Raw genomic sequence first — 19,339 nt, 5'->3', positions numbered from 1 at the left:
GAGCTCTAGAAATGTGATGGGGTAGCCCTGGTGACTTTATTGGCTCGTGTTCTTTGGTGAGTCTCTCTGAACTCAGCTTCCCACTGTGATGATCATGACTCAACCTTGGATAATGTAAGAAAGCCGCCAATGAAATGACTTTATAAGATGCCTTGGCCGTGGTATCTCTTCACAGCAATAGAACAGTAACTAAGACAGGGTCTCTATATGTTTTGTCACAGGCTGGCCTCAAATTGCCACTGTGCCGTGCCTTACTTCAGTATCTTGAAAAGATAAAGTACACCTCTTTTTCCCCCCTTTTTAAAACAACCTCACCCCTTTCAGAATTCACATAGCGTGAGGACCACACTAGTGCTGGATATTTGGGTCTGGGTTTTCTTTTGGGAGATGTCATTGTCACTACCCTCCTACCCTGCCCCTTTCTGGATTTTGCTTAGGATTTAGGGATGACCGAACTGCGGGTCCTCCTCCTCCTCAAGTGCACAGACTTGTTCTGAGACTCAGATGTGGTGTGTTATTGGTTTGTACAAGCTAGCTCCTGGACAGGAGTTACAGCACTGAGATTTTTCATCTGTTAAGACACATGCTGAAGCCGGGCGCGGTGGTGCTCGCCTGAAATCCCAACAGAGGCAGGTAGATCTCTGTGAGTTCGAGGCCAGACTAGTCTACAGAGCAAGTCCAGGACAACCAAGGCCACAGAGAGAAACTCTGTCTTACAAGACAAGACAAGACAAAGACACACACTGAAATGTGTTTATGAGGATTAGGGATAGTGACAAGTGTGTTCTGTTGTGGGCATTACCCTCTCGGCACACCATCGGCGCCAGTTGCACATCTGTTAGGCTACATTTGGCTTGTGTGACAGACTGTGGACAAGGCTGTCTGACCACCACGCTGCAAGCCGGTGAGCTCGCGACTCACCCCCCCTGGACCTCCCAGCTCTGACTCAGAGGCAGCGCTGGAGGCGGTCAGCGCGGAGAAGGCGGGAGGAGCTCACTGGCCGGCAAGCTGCTAGGTCCCTGGCGGGGGCGGGGCCTGCAGCGGGGCGAGGGGAGGGGCTCTGCGAGGGCCCCGCCCCCGCCCGGCGACGCCCGCGCCGCGCCCGCCCAGTCGGCGCGCGGGGAGGGCTGAGCGCTGCCACGCGGGGAGCGCGCTCTCCGGGCCGGCCGCGGCATGCGCGCGCTGCTCGGCCTGCTCCTGGTGTTCGGCGGCTGCACCTTCGCGCTCTACCTGCTGTCCACGCGGCTGCCCTTGGGGCCGAGGCTGGAGCCGGCGGGGGAGCCCGGAGGCCGGTGAGTGCGTGGGGCGGCGGTCGGGGCGGCGGCGGGAGGCTGGGCGGTGATGCCGCGGGGGCCCTCGCGCTCCTCCGCACGCGCGGTCGCCTTCCAGCCCCAGCCGTCACCACCAGCGTGGCTCCCCTGCCTCAGCCCGCTTTCCCACAGCAGCCAGTCCTCGGAGGTGCGGCCCGGACCTGGGGTTACGAGGCTGCGATCCGGTCTGTCCTCTTCCTGCCTGACTCTGCTCTCCATGACAGCTGGGCGAGTCCGGAGGCAGAAGAGTTGCCGGGCGGGTTTCCCCGTGGCTTCTTACTACTGACAAAGTGCATGAAGTGTGCCTGGCACGTTGCCGCATGACCAAGAGGCTTAACTGGCATGTCGAGTATCAGGACAGCTGTTTTCAGCCACCATTCCCTTTTACTGGGGCTGGAAAAGCTGCCTTGGGGACCTCGGAGGGTACTCAGGGGAACCAGGAAGGGGTTGCCCAGTTTCTCTCTGCTGGAGCAAAGAACTGTTGAGAGAGCGGAGGTAGTCTCTGTACTGTGACCCTTGGACGGGCTTCACAGCGCACCAGACCTAGGGCAGAGTGGAAAGGGTTGGCTTCAAGCCCGCCACCTTATCAAGAAAGATGTATTTATGACGTGAGAGAGAAACTTCTCCGGGAGGCCTTTTCAGTGACGGAACTGTTGTTTTGCCCAGTACGTCTGGGGCAACACGACGTCTAAATAGTTCTGGGCTTGCTGGGGAGGGGTCTCTTTGAAGGGAAGGCAATTTAAGATGTTCAGCCTTGACTGGAGATGAATATGCCTGTGCCTTTGGACAAGATCAAAAAGGCACCCGGGTGTAAATCAGTGCTGGAGCCCGTGTTCAGCACGGTGGAGGCTGTGGGGTTCCAGCTTATACCCCCTAAATAAGTAAAGAGGGAATTTAGTGCCTATCCATTGCCAGACCCTTTTTAGGCAGGGAAAACGAGGCCCACAGTCTCTCCAAGGTCACACAACTGGAATATAGCAGAGTGAGGATGTGTTTATACACTTAATCTGGGAAGACACGCTGAGCAGCTTCTTTCGGCACCAGGCTTCTCTGGAATCCACGTGTCCTCCGATTTTCCAATCCCTAGGTCACTGTGGTTCCCCTCAGATCTCGCAGAGCTGCGCGAGCTCTCTGAGGTCCTTCGAGAGTACCGGAAAGAGCACCAGGCCTATGTGTTCCTGCTCTTCTGCAGTGCCTACCTCTACAAACAGGCCTTTGCCATCCCTGGCTCCAGCTTCCTGGTTAGTAGCCTGCCCTCCTTCCAATCAGTTTCCTTTTCTGTGAAGTGTGGCTGCTCCTCCAGGAGGAGGATGAAAGGAACCCTGAGTGTAGGGAGGTGGGCATGAGTGTAGGGAGGTGGGCATGAGTGAGCATGCAGCAATATCGCTAGCGCAAGCTTCCTGTTGTCCTGCTTCCCTCTCCTCCCCCAGGACCTTATTCTACTCCAGGTTCATCTTCTATCTCCCCAAGCAGATTGGGGGCTAGACTTGGGAAGAAACGGAGATCTGTCTGAGAGAGGGAGAGAAATGTTGTCGGAGGTCAGGGTTGATCCTGGGTTGACTTCCCCTTTGAGCTGAACCTGCTTCAGGGCAAAGAGCCAGCTACTCAGTGCTGTGTGGCCTTGGCTGGTGAGGGCTGCACACCTAGAATTGGGATGCCTTTTAGTCCTGCCTAGTGCAAGCTTGGTTGTGAGGCTGTCTCTCGAAGTAGGATGGGGGAGAGAGAGCATAAGACCCAGGGTCCGAAGACGATGCTTAGGGCCTAAGTGTGTACAGCCGTCCCGCCTCACTGTCAAGGTCCCCTCTTTTTTTGGCTTACCTTTGCTCATTAGTTTATCTACTTGTTCATGCCTTTTCAAAGACTATTTCTGTATCTGGATGCATCTGTGTACATGTGTATGGGTACCTGGGGCGGTCAGAAGACGGCACAGATTCCCCTTGGAGCTGGAGTTACGGCAGCTAGCAGCTGCCCAGTGTTGGTGCTGGGATCCAAACCCTGGTCCTCCACAATGGCAGGCGCACCCTTAGCTGCTACTCAAGGTCTCACTCTGTAGCAAAGATTGGTCTGGACCTCATTTTTTAGCCCAGGCTGGCCTTGAATTCAAAGCAATCCCCCTGCCTCAGCCTCCCAAATGCCGGGACTGCAGGCGTGTGCCAGCACACATGGCTTTTCCCATGTGCTTTCTCCCAGATCCCGCGTTTTGAGGCCGGATGATATCTCCCAGCCAAACCACACTTAGGAAGTGTTAATTAACTTTTCCATCTTTGTGCAGCGAAGGTCGATTAGAACTGTCCACAGGGAAGCCCCGTGTGAGCTTAACTAATCAGATGAGCAACAAAGAGCATTTTCCATGGATTACTGAAGGTACAGACCCATGGTCTGTACGAGAGTGAGAATAGCTTGTGAGCTTCCTTCCCTTTCATTTGGTGCCCCAGCGGGTGCAGGATAACTGTGGCCCTTGCCACCGCTGGCTAGTGTCTGCATGCAGTCTCCTTTGTAGCGTGCCAACGCCCACTGAGCTCTAGGCCTTGACCTTGTAAAGGCAAGGGTCCCAAGGCTAGGCTTACGGTTCATGATTTCATTCACCTCTCTGAAAGTGAGGGGGCGTGGCACAGGACCAGCCCACGGGCAGGTGTTCTCGAGGCTGAGGGCTTGCTCTCCTCGCAGAATGTTTTGGCCGGTGCCTTGTTCGGGCCATGGCTGGGACTTCTGCTGTGCTGCGTGCTGACATCAGTGGGGGCCACATGCTGCTACGTGCTCTCCAGTATTTTCGGCAAACAGCTGGTCGTCTCCTACTTTCCCGATAAGGTGGCCCTGCTGCAGAGGAAGGTAAGGTGGGGGCACACCTGCGTGCTAGGTCTCCGAGCGTCAGCCCAGGGGCTGAGAGGAGTGAGGAGCCGGGATGGCTGTTGCACGTGCTCCCTCACCCTCCCCGGGAGCTGGGAGGCATTCTTCTGGGGGGAGCACAGCGCTGTGACCAAATCCTAGCTCCAGTCCTTACCTGCTCTGTGGTTTGGGGTTAAGTTTCTGACTCCTCTGATTCCCAGGTACAATGTTTTTATTTGTTACTTTATTTTAGTTAATTTTCTTTGCTTGCGTGTGTGTGTGTGTGTGTGTGTGTGTGTGTGTGCATGTGTGTGTGCTGGTGTATATGTGAGCATCTGTGGAAGCCAGCGGTTTGCTTCTGACATCTTCTTCAACCACTCAACCTTGTTTTTTGAAGGGTCCGGGGCTCACTGATTTGGCTACAGTAGCTGGTCAGCGAGCCTCACGGGTCCCCCTGTCTCTGCCCTGGGATCCCAGTTTGTGCCACTGCCCCAGTGACATGGGTGCTGGTGCAGAGGCTTGTGCTGACGGGCCTAGCACTTCACCTCTGAGATAGCTCCCCAGCCCAGTTCTTTGTTTTTGGTTGTTTTTGGCCCCAAACCCGAGGAAGTCCTGTTTCAGCCCCCTGAATTTGCCAGCAAGTGCTGGGACTGTAAGTGTGAGCCACCCAGGCCAGCGGGTACTTGCGCACCGTGGGAGGGGCTGGGGGAGCTGTCCAGCTTCAGACCTGGCTGGAGAGCGGCTTCCGGGCCTGACGCCGGGCTCTCTCTGCAGGTGGAGGAGAACCGGAACAGCCTGTTCTTTTTCCTGCTGTTTCTCAGACTCTTCCCCATGACGCCAAACTGGTTCCTGAACCTCTCGGCCCCGATTCTGAACATCCCCACCGTGCAGTTTTTCTTCTCAGTGCTTATCGGTAAGATGGGAGCAGGGTGGGGGGGGGTGGGGAGGTGGCACTGCCCTTCGTCTCGTGCCACGTGAGTGCCTACCAAGAGCATCTTCAGGCCTGGACTTGACGCAGTTGTCTCTCGTACCTCAAACCTCCTCTGGCTCGATTATGGATCCCATACAAATATTTTTGGGCCCGTGCCCACATTTAGCTTTTCTCGTGTGCCCGCTGTGGTTGAACACGACCATCCCTATAAAGCATGTGACATGGCTCCAAGAAGTGTAAGCACATCTGAAGGGCTGGCAAAGAGCAAGGCGCTTCCTTTTTGGCACCAGCCCCTTTGACTCAGAAGGGGCCTTGGGGAGGGCTGGCCAAGGCTGGCCTGGCATCAGGGAGGCGCCCCACCCCTGCCCCATCTGCCCTCTGAGAACTGCACTGCCATTAGCAAACAACTGTCCTGCAGGAATCACTTCATGCATTAGAGCTGCGGTTAGGAGCGGTGTTCCTTGAGGTGTGGGCTGCAGCCTCCTTCCACGGCAGGTTGACGCGGTGCCGTCCACCGCCCACCTGAGCGTTACCTTCTCTCTGCAGTAAACCAGCCCCTCCTAACCTCAGGCAAAGGGGCTCAGACCTTTCTTAAAGGTGGAGGGACCGGCACTCAGGGATTTGTGTCCAAGTAAGCAAACAGGCGGCGGGGCAGGTGCTGTCAATAGGGGTGTCTGGGAGAAACGGGAGGAGGCTGCCTGCAGCCTCTCCTGAGTACCACGGTGCCTCAGCCGGTGGGGCTTAACAGCTTGTCATCACTGAAATGGCACCAGCCGCCAAAGACTCTAGAGACAGATTCCTTCCGGAGGGCCAAGCCGCGTGACCTTGAAAGGTCTGACCATTTCCTCCCATATTTCACTTCTGAGATGCGGGCTCCTGGACGGTACTGCAGAAGCAAGGCACGGGGGTCTCTGAGGCGGAGCCGAGGAATGCATTTTGCCTCATTATTTGCTTTGTTTGCCATGGCTGTATTGTACAGCCTAGGCTGCCCTCACACTTTCAGTCTTTTCGCCTCAGCCTTCCACGTGCTGTGCTCCAGCATGCCCTGTTCAGCCCGGCTTAGGTGTTTTGTTTTGTTTTGTTTTGTTTTCTTAAACATCACAGGGTTCTTTGGTTGTTGTTTCTGCTTTTGAGCTTGCAGTCTAGGCTGGCCTTGAATTTGTTGCCATTCTCCTGCCTCAGCTTCCTGATTCCTCAGTTATGAGCATGTGCCACCAAACCTGCCTCTAAGGGACTGTTATGCCATCTGGTGCCCAGGTACAAGATAGACTTGGGAGTCCAGTGCTGTGCTGAATTCTCAGAGTGCCGAATATACAGAGCTTTACTTTGGAGAAACGTGTTTTGTTTGTCGGTGTTGAAACTCTTTAAGGAACACTGAAAATTTCATGTTGCTGAGTTCCTCCCATTTGGCTCCTGAGTCCTACCTTCAGCAGGTGTACAGACTTAGCATATCTCTCTATGCTTACTCTCTGAGTTACTAGTTTTTTTCTATATGATAAGTAAATTTTCCTTATTGTGATATATATATATTCCCCCCCCCAGGGAGTGGGGAGGTTTTGAGACAGGGTTTCTCTGTGTAGCCTTGGCTGTCCTGGGTCACTTTGTAGACCAGGCAGGCCTCGAGCCCACATCGATCCACTTGGCTCTGCTCCCTGAGTGCTGGGACTGAAGGCGTGTGCCACCCGCACCCAGCACTGTGATGTATATAGTTGAGTGGCCCAACCTCTGGCTTTTTGATGGTCAAGGCAGGTATGTATGGGAAATGTGGGGAGGAAAGGAAGGAGGTAGAATGTTCAGGGTTTGGGATTTGGACAGACAGCTGGAGTCACTGTTCTGAATTCCTATCCATCACCTAGTGCCATTTCCTACCACACTGCCCCACTAATGGACCATCTCCACATTATGTTTCCCAGGTTTGATCCCATACAACTTCATCTGCGTGCAGACAGGCTCCATCCTGTCCACCCTCACTTCTCTGGATGCGCTTTTCTCCTGGGAAACTGTCTTGAAGCTGTTGGCCATTGCCCTGGTCGCTTTGGTTCCTGGAACCCTCATCAAAAAATTTAGCCAGAAGCACATGGCGCTGAGCAAAACAAACAACACTGGTCGCCTGGATAGCAGGAAGGACGCATGACATAGGTTCCGTGTTTACCACAGCCCCGGACTGTGCTGCTGACCTGTGTGGTGGGCATGCGCCTTTTAATGTCCTCATTGTGTTTTCATCACCCTCAAAAGGCGATCCGGACAGCGCTCTAGTGTGTGCAGAGGCCTAGTAGAAGGGCACTCTGCTTGATGGTCCAGTCCTGTGTAGCAGTGGTCTGTGAAATGGACGGCTGTCTCGACAATCTTGTCTTGGTTCTGTCTAATAACAGAGGACTCTGGCAGGTTTGTCTCTTGCCAGACCCTGAGATGTCTTGAGATGCTGATGGCCTTTTTGGACAGGCTGTGTGACAGCGCGCTCCTGTTAAGTCCCTGTGGATGTTAGTGTCAGACAGAACTCTGACCTCTGTTAGTCTCTTGAAGTGTCTTTGCTACCTTTTTGCTGAAAATCTACCTCTCCATAAGCCAAGGGAAACATGATGAACTGCCTAGGACTTACACGGCTAAAGTCCAATGATTCCTGCAGTACCCCTGTTCACACAGACACTTCTGTCCATGTTCAAGCTCCTTGTGGTTGTATGTCTTGGTAGTTAAGTGGATCTGAATGTGATTAAATATGAATGGAGCCAGCTTCGTGTGTTCTGAATGTGTTCCGTATCCTTCCCCACCCGAAGGCCCTGTCTTATCTCAAATGACCATCTGTATTTTCTGCCTGGGAACCCTTCTACCTCCTCCTGCTGGGACTAAGGCATCAGTACGTGTGGCTGTCAGCCAGTGCACCCTATGAGGGTTTTTTAGTTTTGCCAGTTGAGAAGGACAGCTGAGGAACAGTTGTACTTTTTAATTCAAAGAGGGAAAGGTGGTGTGATTGCCTGCCCGTTTTTCAGTCACTTGCAGCTGTCATTGCATCTTCTAACCGGGCCACTGGGTTGTGGACCCTGGCACCTGAGCTGATCAGTCTGTAGGCTTGGGCCTTGTGGGAACAACTCATGACAGGGACTCGGCAGAGCTGCCCTCTAAAGCGACACCCGTGGGCTGCTGTGTTTGTCTCAAATCTGGGCTCATCAAGGCCTGCTGTGCTTTGTGACTTCTTGGGTGTTCTCAGGTTTCACAGTAAGTGTGCATTTCCATGTCATGGCTTTTTTTTTTTTAAGGTGTTTATTAAAAAAAAAAGTGTTTCTTTTTAAAAGAAACCTTTCTAATGAGGGGGTGGAGACTGTGCTCTGAAGCCAGTGGTTCTATATCACATTGGAAAAGAGAGGGAAAGAAAGAAGAGGGAGTTTTCCCCCCCTTTGCCTGTGTGGCCCCTCCTCTTCAGGCTCCCCAGATGTGTGTCCCTGGCAGGACTTTGCACAGTGTATACACACAGACACAGGTAAAGAGATTTCCCAAGTCCATGGACATAAACGTTCCACAGTGAAGACAGAATGTAAGAGCATGTCTGTACAAATTGTACACTCACGACTGCTCTTAGCAAAGGGACCAGAATTGGCTGAAAGCTGCAACCCAGAAGGCTGGCTTAGCTCTCCTGTCCCAGCAGGCTTCTGACCAAACCAGCCACTTCTCATTTCCCTCCTTTGGCTTCTTTGAGAGTGCTATCACTGGTAACAGGACAGCTGCGGGAAGGGCAGCAGAGAGGCCCAGGAAGAAGCAGGGTGCCTGCCTCGGCCTTTAGAAGACACTCAAGACAAAATGGAAACCACAAGGTTAGTGGTTGTCACTGACACGTACAGTCCTGGCTGCAGAACCAAGCCTGCCTTTCCCTAACATCTTGGCAGGGCACTACACAGACATCACCTTTAGGAAAAGACAGGACCAGGAAACATAAGGTGTACTTTTGTTTAATTTCATGCATTGGTTTGTTTTCATAATCATTCTTGTTCCCATTGCTGTTCAGCACAAAACACAGAGCCAGTATCAGAAAACGTCACGGAGCAGGGGACCCAGGAATTCAGGAGACTACAGGGGAGAGAGATGTGGGAGTTCATATGAGACTTAAGTATTGAAAGAAACCCATTTGCTCTAAATCAATAGGAACTCACTGTAATAAATAATCAGAGAGGAGAGATAGAGAAGAGAGAGGGAAGGAGGGAGGAAGAGAGAGTGAGCAGACAGTGCATACATTAAAAAGACGCAAAGGGCTTCCCATGCTCTGGGGAGTGGAACTCTGGAGGCGGGCAACCACTGGGGTGGGGTGGTCACACGTGGCTGGACAGCAGCCGGGGCCAGACGACAGTGACCCATCCCGCTACACAGTGGCCTGGAAAGCAAGACTGCGATCCTGCCGGAAGCTTCCTTACAGTGGCCTTGCCATATGCTGAGGGTGTGGCACTGGCCGAAATCCTGCCATCACACCTTTGCCACGTGGCGTTTCCCAAAGCCTGACCCAACTCTTTCCCCGTTTCTGAGAGCTACCCTCTTCAGCCACCTGTCCCTGAGAAATACTCTAGGTTCCACCGGGCCCTTCCCTTAGCAGGATGAAGTTTAGCTTCCTTGTTTGAATGGGCATTTGCAGTGCCAATTAAGCCATGCAGATAACCAAATCAACAGGTCCAGTGGGCCAGTGTAGAGGGAGGTGAGGACATTGGGACATTTGTTCTATGGCATCAGCAAAGAAAAACCTTGCTGCCTGGAAAGGCACTGAGTCCATACTGACAGTTGAAGAAAAGTCTTTACAAAAATTTCACATCATTCTCACAGCATCTCAGGAGGAAGCAAGTAACGGATTACACACCTGAACCTTCTGTCCACAGACGGGGGAGAGTGTGCTCACATTCAGTGGAGTGGGCAAAGAGATGGGACTGCTGGTTAGTCAACAGGACTGCGGTCCAAAGGGAGGGAATAAAGGCAAGCGGCCCGTGCCTGTCCTGGCACATCCCTGCCAGCCGTGGGGGTCTGTAGGGAGACTGCTGGCAGGGTCCTGTACTCGCCCATCAGGGAATGCAAGATCTCGGATCATCTTTAGGGAACAATTATGAGCACGGGGCCGGGCTAATGAACACCTTGCACACCAGTTCCAGCAAGAGGTGAGTGACGCTCTGCTCTGGGGTGCAGCGGGGCTCAGCAGGGGGCAACACGGCGCTCGGTAAATGATGCAGGTCGTGGTGTGGGGTGCAGGGCTGGTGTGTGGGGCATATGGAGAAAGAAACATGGTAGATGCGGAGCGCGGCGAGAAGTCCTTGGATTTGATTGTTTTTAAAAAAGAAAACTGGACATGGGAAGGAGAGCTCCAGGCCCTTCGCCTATTGGGCTACCGACAGGTGACAGCTGTTGGGGGAGGGAGATGCACTCTTTTTGTGGAAGTGACCCACTGTTAATTTGCCACACTCTAGTGGATGGCCCACACACGTGCACACATGGGGCCACTAACTGGAGTTAGTCACCAAAACAACAACCACAAGACAAAAGCCTCTGCCCCACCAAACAGGAATATGAGGTTGGGAGGGGGATCTTTTAGATCGGATATGGAGGGGGAATGGACAGAAGAGGATCACACTTCACTGCATACATGTACAAAGTTCTCAAAGATTTCTAAAAATATAGATATGATTAAAAACATTTGAGATGAGGGCATGAGAAAAAGCAGTAAACCAGCAGATCAATGGGCACACATTCCCACTGGGAAGATGTCAAGGCTACCTTGAGGGGCGCCTGATGAGCCTGAGACACCAACACGGAACCCCCCTCCCCCATTGCCTCCATCACCCGTAGTTTAGCACAGTGGGGCCCTGCAGAACTACTAGACAGCACTTACTCAGAATGACTTTAATTCCAGGATTAATTTGGTGGAGCTGAAGGCTTAAAATACTCAGTTTTCACACAGGCCACCCAGGTCACCTTACGTCACCTCCACTGTCCTGGGTGGGTGCTTCCACAGTCCTGCAGCTGGCTCTATACTTAGTGTTGGGGGGGGGGGGATGCTTCAGAGTGTGCAGGCCTTCCCCATCCCCTGCTGAGCAATTTTAAGAGGGATTTTTTTTTTTTTTTTACTCAGGGACATGATCTAGACAAACAGAAAGAAAAATCCAGTGCTTGATTGCAGTACAAAATGAAACTCGTCTTGGTAGGCAGTCAAAACCAGCTGGACGAAGACACCCGTTCAATCAGGGAGGAAGCCTGAAAGCAGCCCGGCAAGGCTCCTCAGAGCACCACAGCGTGGCGGCAGCTGACCGCGCTGAAGAACTGGCCCCTGCGTTCCCTGAGCTCCTCTCTGTGTTCTTCTGACGGCTATGGTGCTTTTAAGGAGACACGCAATCTGAGTTGCCTGGCTCTCACAGGCAGGCCGTGGAGGAGAGGCAGGTAGGGACTATTTTTCCCTTTCAGCCTTGCTTAGATCCATTCTTTTCTGAAACCGTGACAATTCTCCTAACAATGTGTTGACTCTCCTATCCTAATGCTACAGAGAATGCTTGGAGTCAGCACCGCACCCCCGGCATGCCCATACCCCTTCATCCAGGTATGGTGGCCTCGGTGTGGCACACAGGCAGGGTGGGAACTCAGAATGCTGATGAAGACTGAGGTATCGGGTGGGTTTCCTGGGAGGACCAGACAGAAGTTGGCCTTCATGTTTCACTGTGGCCAGTAAGGTGTGCACACAACGTGACAAACGCCTGGCTCTGCTCTGTGGTGGACAGGAAGAGTCTCAATTCCAAGGAATAAGGGCCCCGAGGCTGGAGGACGAGGAGCAGTGCCTCTGACCTTCTCCAGCCCTGTGACCCCGGTGCTCTCAGAACATGTCTGTCACAGAAGCACATCACAGCTGGACTTGTACAGCGCTAGTCTTTCTGCTCTCCCCCATCTGTGGGACTCAGCGGGAAGGAGACAACTCACTCTGCTGTCCACTCTTGAAATTACCTCACAGGTCTTCAAGGAAACACTCTGTCTTGCCGTCTGAACATTAAATCTCCTTTTGCCTCCATTATACTCCCGTGATTTTATTTCTAAGACATTTTAGAAAGTTTGTAACTTTTGAACTACTTGTTTATCTACTTGGTCATCTGCATATTCAGGAGCTTTTACAATCAAGTAAAAAAAAAAAAAATCATAGTGTACCCACTGAGTGTCAGGGCAGATCACACCTCTGCAGACCACCGCTGCAGTATTCAGGAGACCAGGGAATACACTGAGGAATGCCAGCGCTCCAAAGGGCAGCTCAGTCCCCGGGCCTTCACTTAGGACCACAAAAGTCCATTATAATTCACGATTAGCAATAAACAGTCATTGTGCTACATCATAAGCCACACCTTCTGGTCAACAGAAAATTATGACAATATAAAATAAAACAAGGATAATAATGCCATAACTTAAGCTCTTCTGTGTAGTCCTGCTACAGTTCATACAAAATGGAATAATTTAACAAAACAATACTGCTTTCTAAGGACATGTTCCTTCATCTTTCCTATGAGCTAAAAATTATAGACTTAAAATTTAAAATCAATGTCTCAACATAAATTGTAAACAAAGGAGGGATCAAACAGAAGACCAGCTCTAAGTGCCCTCCTGCATTTTGTTTTTGGCTGATGCAGTCAGTGACACCAGGCCCAGGACCTTCCCATTTGGGTTGGAATGTCTTAATACCTAACATCCTTACAGGATGCAACACCTAGCCAGTGAGGGATGTTGTTTGGCAGAAGCCTGCATTGGAGACATAGGAATCGGGCCCATGTGTGTGTATATAAATTCTAGACAAACGTCTTTAAGCCAGGCATGACAGTGCCCACCTGTGACCCCAGCCCTCAGGGGGCTAGGACACCCTTCCTGCTTCAAGCCAAGGCTCCACAAAGTACCTTTGGGGTACCCTTCATAGCCAAGGACTCTGAACACAGGAAGAATCACATGCTTTTGAGAAACTAAAGTGATTCTAATTCCTGCTCAGCATCAGCTGTTCCTTCTACACATTTCCTAATCCAAGTAAACAAAACTGTATTGATTCAGAATGAAAAAAAAAAATGTTTTTTACAAGTAGCATTTAAAGAAAATACGGTGAGAGGGGTCACCTTCTGCAGGCTGCTTAACTCTGCCTTTTATGCTGCAATTAGACAGCCAGCAAAGCTTCCAAGCTAGAATGAGATCACAAACAGAAATAAAGATGGTTTGGGAGGGGACGTGAATGCACGCATCCTAGCTGCCATCTGTGTGAATCAATATTATTCCAGTCGGTAGACAGCCTGGGTCCAGAGAGGGGTGGCGCCATCTTGCTCAGAGAGCTTGGACACAGCTGTCCCGAGAAGGAGCTTTTATAGGTCTGTTTTCCTAGTGTTCCAACACTCCTCTTTTCCTCACCGCTTTATCCCTTTCAGGACCCATTTCCCTTCCTAAAAGAAGTGACCAAACCGTCAGAAAGGAAGGGAGCTCCTTGGGAGAAATGGCACTCGGGTCCGAAAGCCTGTACTGGTCAAGGTTGTGACGGTGGCAGCATGAAAAGAAAAGCATTTGCTAAGGGCTACCAGATTCTGCTTAACGTTCAAGTGAAATGGCTTCCAGGTGTGCAGCCACAGCTCTGTTTGCTTTCCTCCTAGGGGGAGCACATGCCCTCCGAGGCTTTGGTGCTATGAGATTGCTCCTCTTCCGGGGCATTCCCGTCCCTCAAGTGGACAAGCTGGTTGAACTTTATGTGGCTGCATTTCCTTTGGCTTGTGTTTTAACTTGCTGAAACTGGTTACAACTCTTCAAGTATGGACGAAAGACCCGGTCTTGCGTTCAAGCTACAATGACACCTCCCAGCCCCATATATGCTGCTCCTGGAGAGCAACATTTCCTATCCCTTTTTTTTTTTTTGTAAAGAAATTATTGTGTCTGTGTATCATATATAGTTCACTCTTTACAATACAAAGTGTTAAAATGTCCAACAAAAATAAATATCAGTGTTACAGTAGCTGGAGTATTCGGTACAATAGATCCCTGCCATTCTTGATTGAAATGCTCAGTGAGATGTAATTTCATTTGGGTATTTTTCCAGAGATTTGACAAGTCTCAGTTCCTGCCACTGCGGCTTGTTTCTGGGACTGGGCCACTCCTCCCGGACAGAGGCAGGAGGGAGGAGTCTAGTGCTGGAGAGGAGTGGAGATGCCAGTGTCTCTAGACCTGAGGGAGGGCCCTTGTCACCAAGTGGCAGAGCTGTAGTTCTTGCTGGTCCTAACTGTGGCATCAGAACACTCCCCCTCTGAAGAGTCACAGTCTGAGTCTCCAAACTGCACGGGGTTCTGCAAAGTCCAGACAAGAGCTCTTAATTCTTCTGCAAATGTCAGTGGCGGCGTTCTGACCCTTCCCACGTGACATCCCTCCCCCCTCCACAGCCCTGACTGAAGGTGAGATGAACACATCTCATGTTATAGGAGCTGACAAAGACGAATGAGGCTGGGCCCTGTTCTTGGGAGGGTGCTTACAGAGAAAAGAACTACCCAAAGTTGGTCAGGCTGTCTGTTGGGCCAGTTCTCCATCCCCTCACTTCCATAGAATCCCAGTGTCCAGGTTCCAGTTACTGTAAGCCCTTTACACCTGCTAGTTCAATCTACTCACCTGCAGATAGAGATCATTTCTCATAGGCTTGACAGAATCACATTTTACAGGTAAGGAAACTGACCTTCAGAGATGGTAAGCAAGTTCCCCGAGGTCACGTGCTAGGCAGAGTAGCTGGGGCTTGCTTGCACCTATGCAGTCTGAGTCCAGGGTTTACACTGGCTCTCCAAAGGCTGTACTAGTCTACATAAGAAACAGCATCTTCTGTGCTGTGGCAGTGTCTTCCAGAGAAGAGTAAGGGCACAGAGGGAGAGAGGGACACAGTCCCTTAACAAGACTGGGAGACAGGGTGAGGAGGAGGTGTGGCTTCCTGAACACTTCATGTCTCTGCCTCACTAGTGAGGCCTTATTATACTCTCTGTCCTTATTCAGGGGGCCCCATGGCTATGTACCTTTATGTGAAGGAAGTGCAGATTTTATCTCCTGAGTAAAAATTATGAAGACCCCGAGGCACGAACATACTTGTGCTGGTTCGGTTTTTTTGTTTGTTTGCTTTTGTTTTTGTGGACTTGATACAAGCTCGGGTCATTTGAGAAGAGGAGACCTCGGCTGAGAAAATGCTTTCATCAGGCTGTGGACTGCTTTCTCATTAACAACAGACAAACAAACATAAAAAGAAAGCTGAGCAAGCCATGGGAGCAAGCCAGCAGGCAGCCTTCCTTTCTGGCCGCTGCCACAGCCCCTGCCTCTGCCTGGCGATGCTGGGCTGTGAGCTGTCAGCTGAGATCAACCCTTTCCTCCCCAAGTTGCTTTTGGTCACAGTGTATATCCCAGCAACAGAGAGCAAACTAGGAGGCTACTCTAAACCCAGAAGAAGCCGGAAGGGTGTAGTGGGGTGCGGAGGAGGGAGAGGTGCCCACCTCGTAGCCACGCTCCTCGGAGCACAGCTTGCCCAGGGACATCTGCGTCTTCACGCGCCTTACAGCGCACTCCTTGTCCGACAGCCCATCTGAGTGGGAGGAGATGTCGATGGGGGCCTCGGGGGTCTGGGACAGCAGGTCGTCCAGCTTCTGGGCCAGGCGGTCTTCCCGTCTGTTGGCGGACTCGTCCGGGCTGTTCGAGTGGTCACTGGTGTTTCCTTCCTCCCCGTCAGACACAGAGAAGTTCTCGGAGCTGAAGGTTGAGTAGGACTGGCAGCTGCTGATGCAGCGGTGGGGCCTGCAGACAGGGAGGACATGCATACTCAGCCCTGGGAGGAGTGTCTCCCTGCTAGCCAGAGGGGCAGGGGGACTGTTATCAACTGCCCCAGAAGAAGGCTGCAAATCGAGAGGTAGAAGCCTTTCACAGGAATAGAGAGGAGCTATGGTCTGAACCCTCCCAGATGCCCTACTGTTTACCCATCTCTCCCATGCAAGGACACAGGAAGAAAGTGGCTTTCCACAAGCTAGAAAGAAAGCTGTGGCGAGCAATGAATGACCTGTCTGTGAGCTCGGGCTTTCCAGCTTCCTCAACTGGGAGAAATGTATGTTGTTCCATAACCCCCCTCGTCTGTGACATCTGACTGTCTCAGCACGGACAGACTATCTCAAGGAGGCCCACTGGAAACCAGCCGTCCCCACAAACCAGCGCCACCCATCCAAACAGATTTTGAGTTCTGAGTGTGACTGCATCCGAATCCACACTCCTCACTGTGGAGTCCTCCGGAAATGCATCTGCTGTGCGGAGGCAACTATCAGACATGCTGATGGAGGACGCGGGCACTCAGCTCACTTTCCCCGGACAGCGGCTGCTGACCGGCCCCTGGGCGAGCCTCGTGTAGCATTCAGGGGCTTCTCCACTACACTAAATGTAGTCACAGGCTTGTGCCAGCCTTACCTCTGTCTTCGAGGAAATTCCACTTCACTGTCCACTTCGCCTTCCTCCTCTGAGGAGTCATCTCCACTCTGAGGAGGACAGGGAGAAAGGAGCTTTGTTGATTTTGGAATCTCCCCTCCTCCCCATCTCTCATTGCCCCTAACAGATTTAATTTTCTGTGCAGGGCTTTAGTGACAGCCTGTTGATGTCTTTAAACATACATCCACATCTGGGTAGGGGAGCCCACAGCTGGAATCCTACCACTCCAGAGGCTGAGACTCGTGGGTGAGAACAGCCCAGGTACACAGTGCATTCCAGGCCATCCTGGGATATTAATTAATCAAACACTATCTTAAAAACAAACTATAAAAAAACCAACCAGCTAACCAACCAACCAACCAACCAAACAAACAAACAAACAAGAAAACAAAACAAAAAACAAAAACCCAAAGCAAAATCCCAAACAAAATGAACAAATCCCCAATCCTAAAACAGAGCAGCCCGGACCAACATGTCTATGGATACCCTCCTTTCAGCAGCAGTGTGCCCCGTTTCCATGATAACAGGCCCCTTGCCAGGAGCTAGAAGACACACATCAGGAGGTAGAGACCACATGCAGGTATCCAGAGAGGAGTGGGCAAGAGGAAACAGTGGAGGTCTTGGATTTGGGTCACTGTCCTCTAACTCCTGCCACAAGCGGCTCTTGGATTTTCATAGAAATTCCTCCTAGAAGCTGCTTTCCAGTTCTGCAAAGGCTGGCGAGTGCTTTCCTCTTTCTGTATCAATCGTTTTGCCACTAATACTGCAGCGATGCTAAGGCACTCGGGGTTTAATGCTGGATCGTCCCTCATTCATACTCAACTCCAGTACAGCGTTTCGCTGAAGGTGCGTATGTCATTGCTTTCCAGTTTTTAAAAAAGGTTCTCCAGAAATCTGTACACTTAAAGAAACTAATCAAGAGGGAGGACTCTTGCTAAAATGCTCAATTCCTATCCAGAAGGGCAAAGAGGATGGACATCAGAAGAAGGAGAAAAGAGGGAACAAGTCAGGATCCTGACACAGAGGACCTCTGAAAGGCTCTGCCCTGCAGACTATCAAAGCAGATGCTGAGACTTATGGGCAACCTTTGGGCAGAGTGCAGGGAATCTTAGGAAAGAAGTGGCAAACAGTAAGATCTGGAGAGGGCAGGAACTCCACAAGGAGAGCAACAGAACCAAAAAATCTGAGCACAGGGGTCTTCCCTGAGACTGATACTCCAACCAAGGACTATGCATGGAGATAACCTAGAACCCCTGCACAGATGTAACCCATGGCAGTTCAGTATCCAAGTGGGTTCCATTGTAATAGGAACAGGAACTGTCTCTGACATAAACTGATTGGCCTGCCCTTTAATTACCTCTCCCTGAGGGGGAAGCAGCATTACCAGGCCACAGAAGAAGACAATGCAGCCACTCCTGATGAGACCTAATTGACTAGGATCAGAAGGAAGGAAAAGAAACCCTCCCCTATCAGTGGACTTGGGGAGAGGCATACATGCAGAGGGTGGAGGAAGGGAGGGATTGGGACGGGAGGAGGGAGGGAACCACAGCGGGGATACAAAGTGAATAAAGTATAATTAATAAAGAATTTTTTAAAAAAGGTTCTTCAGGCATCGAGTCCTGTTGGCGGGGACAAGGTGCTCTGGCCGGGACTGCTGAGAGGAGCCCTGGGTTCTGTGGCTCATGTGAAAGGCTCTGCCGGTGCGTGGCTGACAGCTGCTCTTCCCAGAGGGAAGACCTCATCTGCCACCAAGGCAGAAAATCAGGCAACTGTACCCTGGATTACAGTCTCCTGGGAGCTGACTGGACCCACCCATGGATCTAAAGGTTGGGAGTAATTTATACTTTTTAAAGCCAGTTCTAAAATATCACAATCACATTCATTGTATTTTCACATGCATTTTTTTTTTTTTTTTTCTTAAATAGGAAAGGCAGGGCTGGAGTTAGTTGTCCTAATTGCCAGGACAAGCAGCTATGTTAGGAACCCGCTGAAATGCATCTTGGGAAAGAGAAGCTGAGCTGCTGTGGAGTATACAGTGAACACACTGTGTGTTCTAGGGCCTGCAGAGCCACAGATGGCATCAAAATGACAGTAAGGTCGCTCAAAGGTATATGTGACCTTGGAGTGACTAAGAAAAGGTGTGAGTTTCTTTTTGGGTTGATGGAAGCGCTTTAATATTGGTCATTAAGATGGCTACAGAACCACTGGCACTGACCTAGGCCAAGGTGGGCAGGATGGCTGGGGGCAAAGGCATCTGCCATCGAACAAACCAAGGTGGGTATGGTGGTGACTGTCTATAATCATAGCACAAAGCAGGCTGAGGCAGGAGAATTGTGAGTTTGAGACCAGCTTGAGCTACACAGTAAGATTCTGCACCCTAAATCCAGCCAAACCAGACCAAATCAACCGCCTAAGCAGCCAGCCAGCCTGTAAGCCTAGAGAAGGACTCTGTGCTGCCGGCTACAGGGGTTGCGGGCGCCGCAGAGCGAATTAGCGCACAGCGAGTGCAGCATCTGCAAGCACCAGGAGCCTTGGCGGGCGGCGGCGGCACGTGTCGGGGATGGCACAGTCCTCAGCTCCGGCGCCTCTCCCATGAAGCATCTAGTTGGCCAAGCATACTCATCTTACACCCGTCCTCCCCTCAACACTGCTGACGAGCAAACAAAGCAGTATTCACAATTAAGTTTTCACCATGTTCCAAATGCTTCTCACAATGACCTTTGTGAGAAGACCTGAGCAAGACAAGCTAACGTTTTCAGCTGGCTGCATTCCAGATGCCATTCTAGACACTTTAACCCACGTAGTCTTCAAAACAGCCAGC

At 51.4% G+C, this 19,339-nt stretch overlaps 2 protein-coding genes across 9 annotated transcripts in view; one reads left to right on the top strand and one right to left on the bottom strand.

Moving 5' to 3' along the window:
• Window positions 1-1,105: 1,105 nt before the first annotated feature.
• On the top strand, window positions 1,106-7,797 carry Tmem41a (transmembrane protein 41A). Of its 2 annotated transcripts, none has more exons than XM_060370135.1 (5): window positions 1,106-1,292; window positions 2,398-2,551; window positions 3,978-4,139; window positions 4,958-5,049; window positions 6,981-7,797. In XM_060370135.1, the coding sequence occupies exons 1-5, from the start codon at window positions 1,174-1,176 to the stop codon at window positions 7,132-7,134; spliced, it is 681 nt and encodes a 226-aa protein (XP_060226118.1). In that variant the 5' UTR covers window positions 1,106-1,173; the 3' UTR covers window positions 7,135-7,797. The 2 variants fall into 2 exon arrangements, with proteins under 2 accessions (XP_060226118.1, XP_021513752.1); XM_021658077.2 differs by having other exon boundaries at window positions 4,911-5,049.
• A 1,195-nt stretch (window positions 7,798-8,992) lies between these two features.
• The window catches only part of Map3k13 (mitogen-activated protein kinase kinase kinase 13), a 147,659-nt gene continuing 137,312 nt past the window's right edge, over window positions 8,993-19,339 (bottom strand). For all 7 annotated transcript variants that reach the window (XM_060370131.1, XM_060370128.1, XM_060370130.1 and 4 more), the window contains 3 exons: window positions 16,501-16,568; window positions 15,546-15,843; window positions 8,993-14,369 (listed from right to left, as the gene is read on the bottom strand). In XM_060370131.1, coding sequence (XP_060226114.1) covers window positions 14,268-14,369; window positions 15,546-15,843; window positions 16,501-16,568 — 468 coding nt within the window. In that variant the 3' untranslated portion in view covers window positions 8,993-14,267. The remainder of the gene's footprint in view (window positions 14,370-15,545; window positions 15,844-16,500; window positions 16,569-19,339) is intronic.

Source organism: Meriones unguiculatus, chromosome 17, assembly GCF_030254825.1.
Source record: "Meriones unguiculatus strain TT.TT164.6M chromosome 17, Bangor_MerUng_6.1, whole genome shotgun sequence".
In the NCBI taxonomy this organism is placed as follows: Eukaryota; Metazoa; Chordata; class Mammalia; order Rodentia; family Muridae; genus Meriones; species Meriones unguiculatus.
The sequence above is the reverse complement of the archived record's forward strand: the minus strand, read 5'-3'. Positions and strand labels throughout refer to the sequence as shown.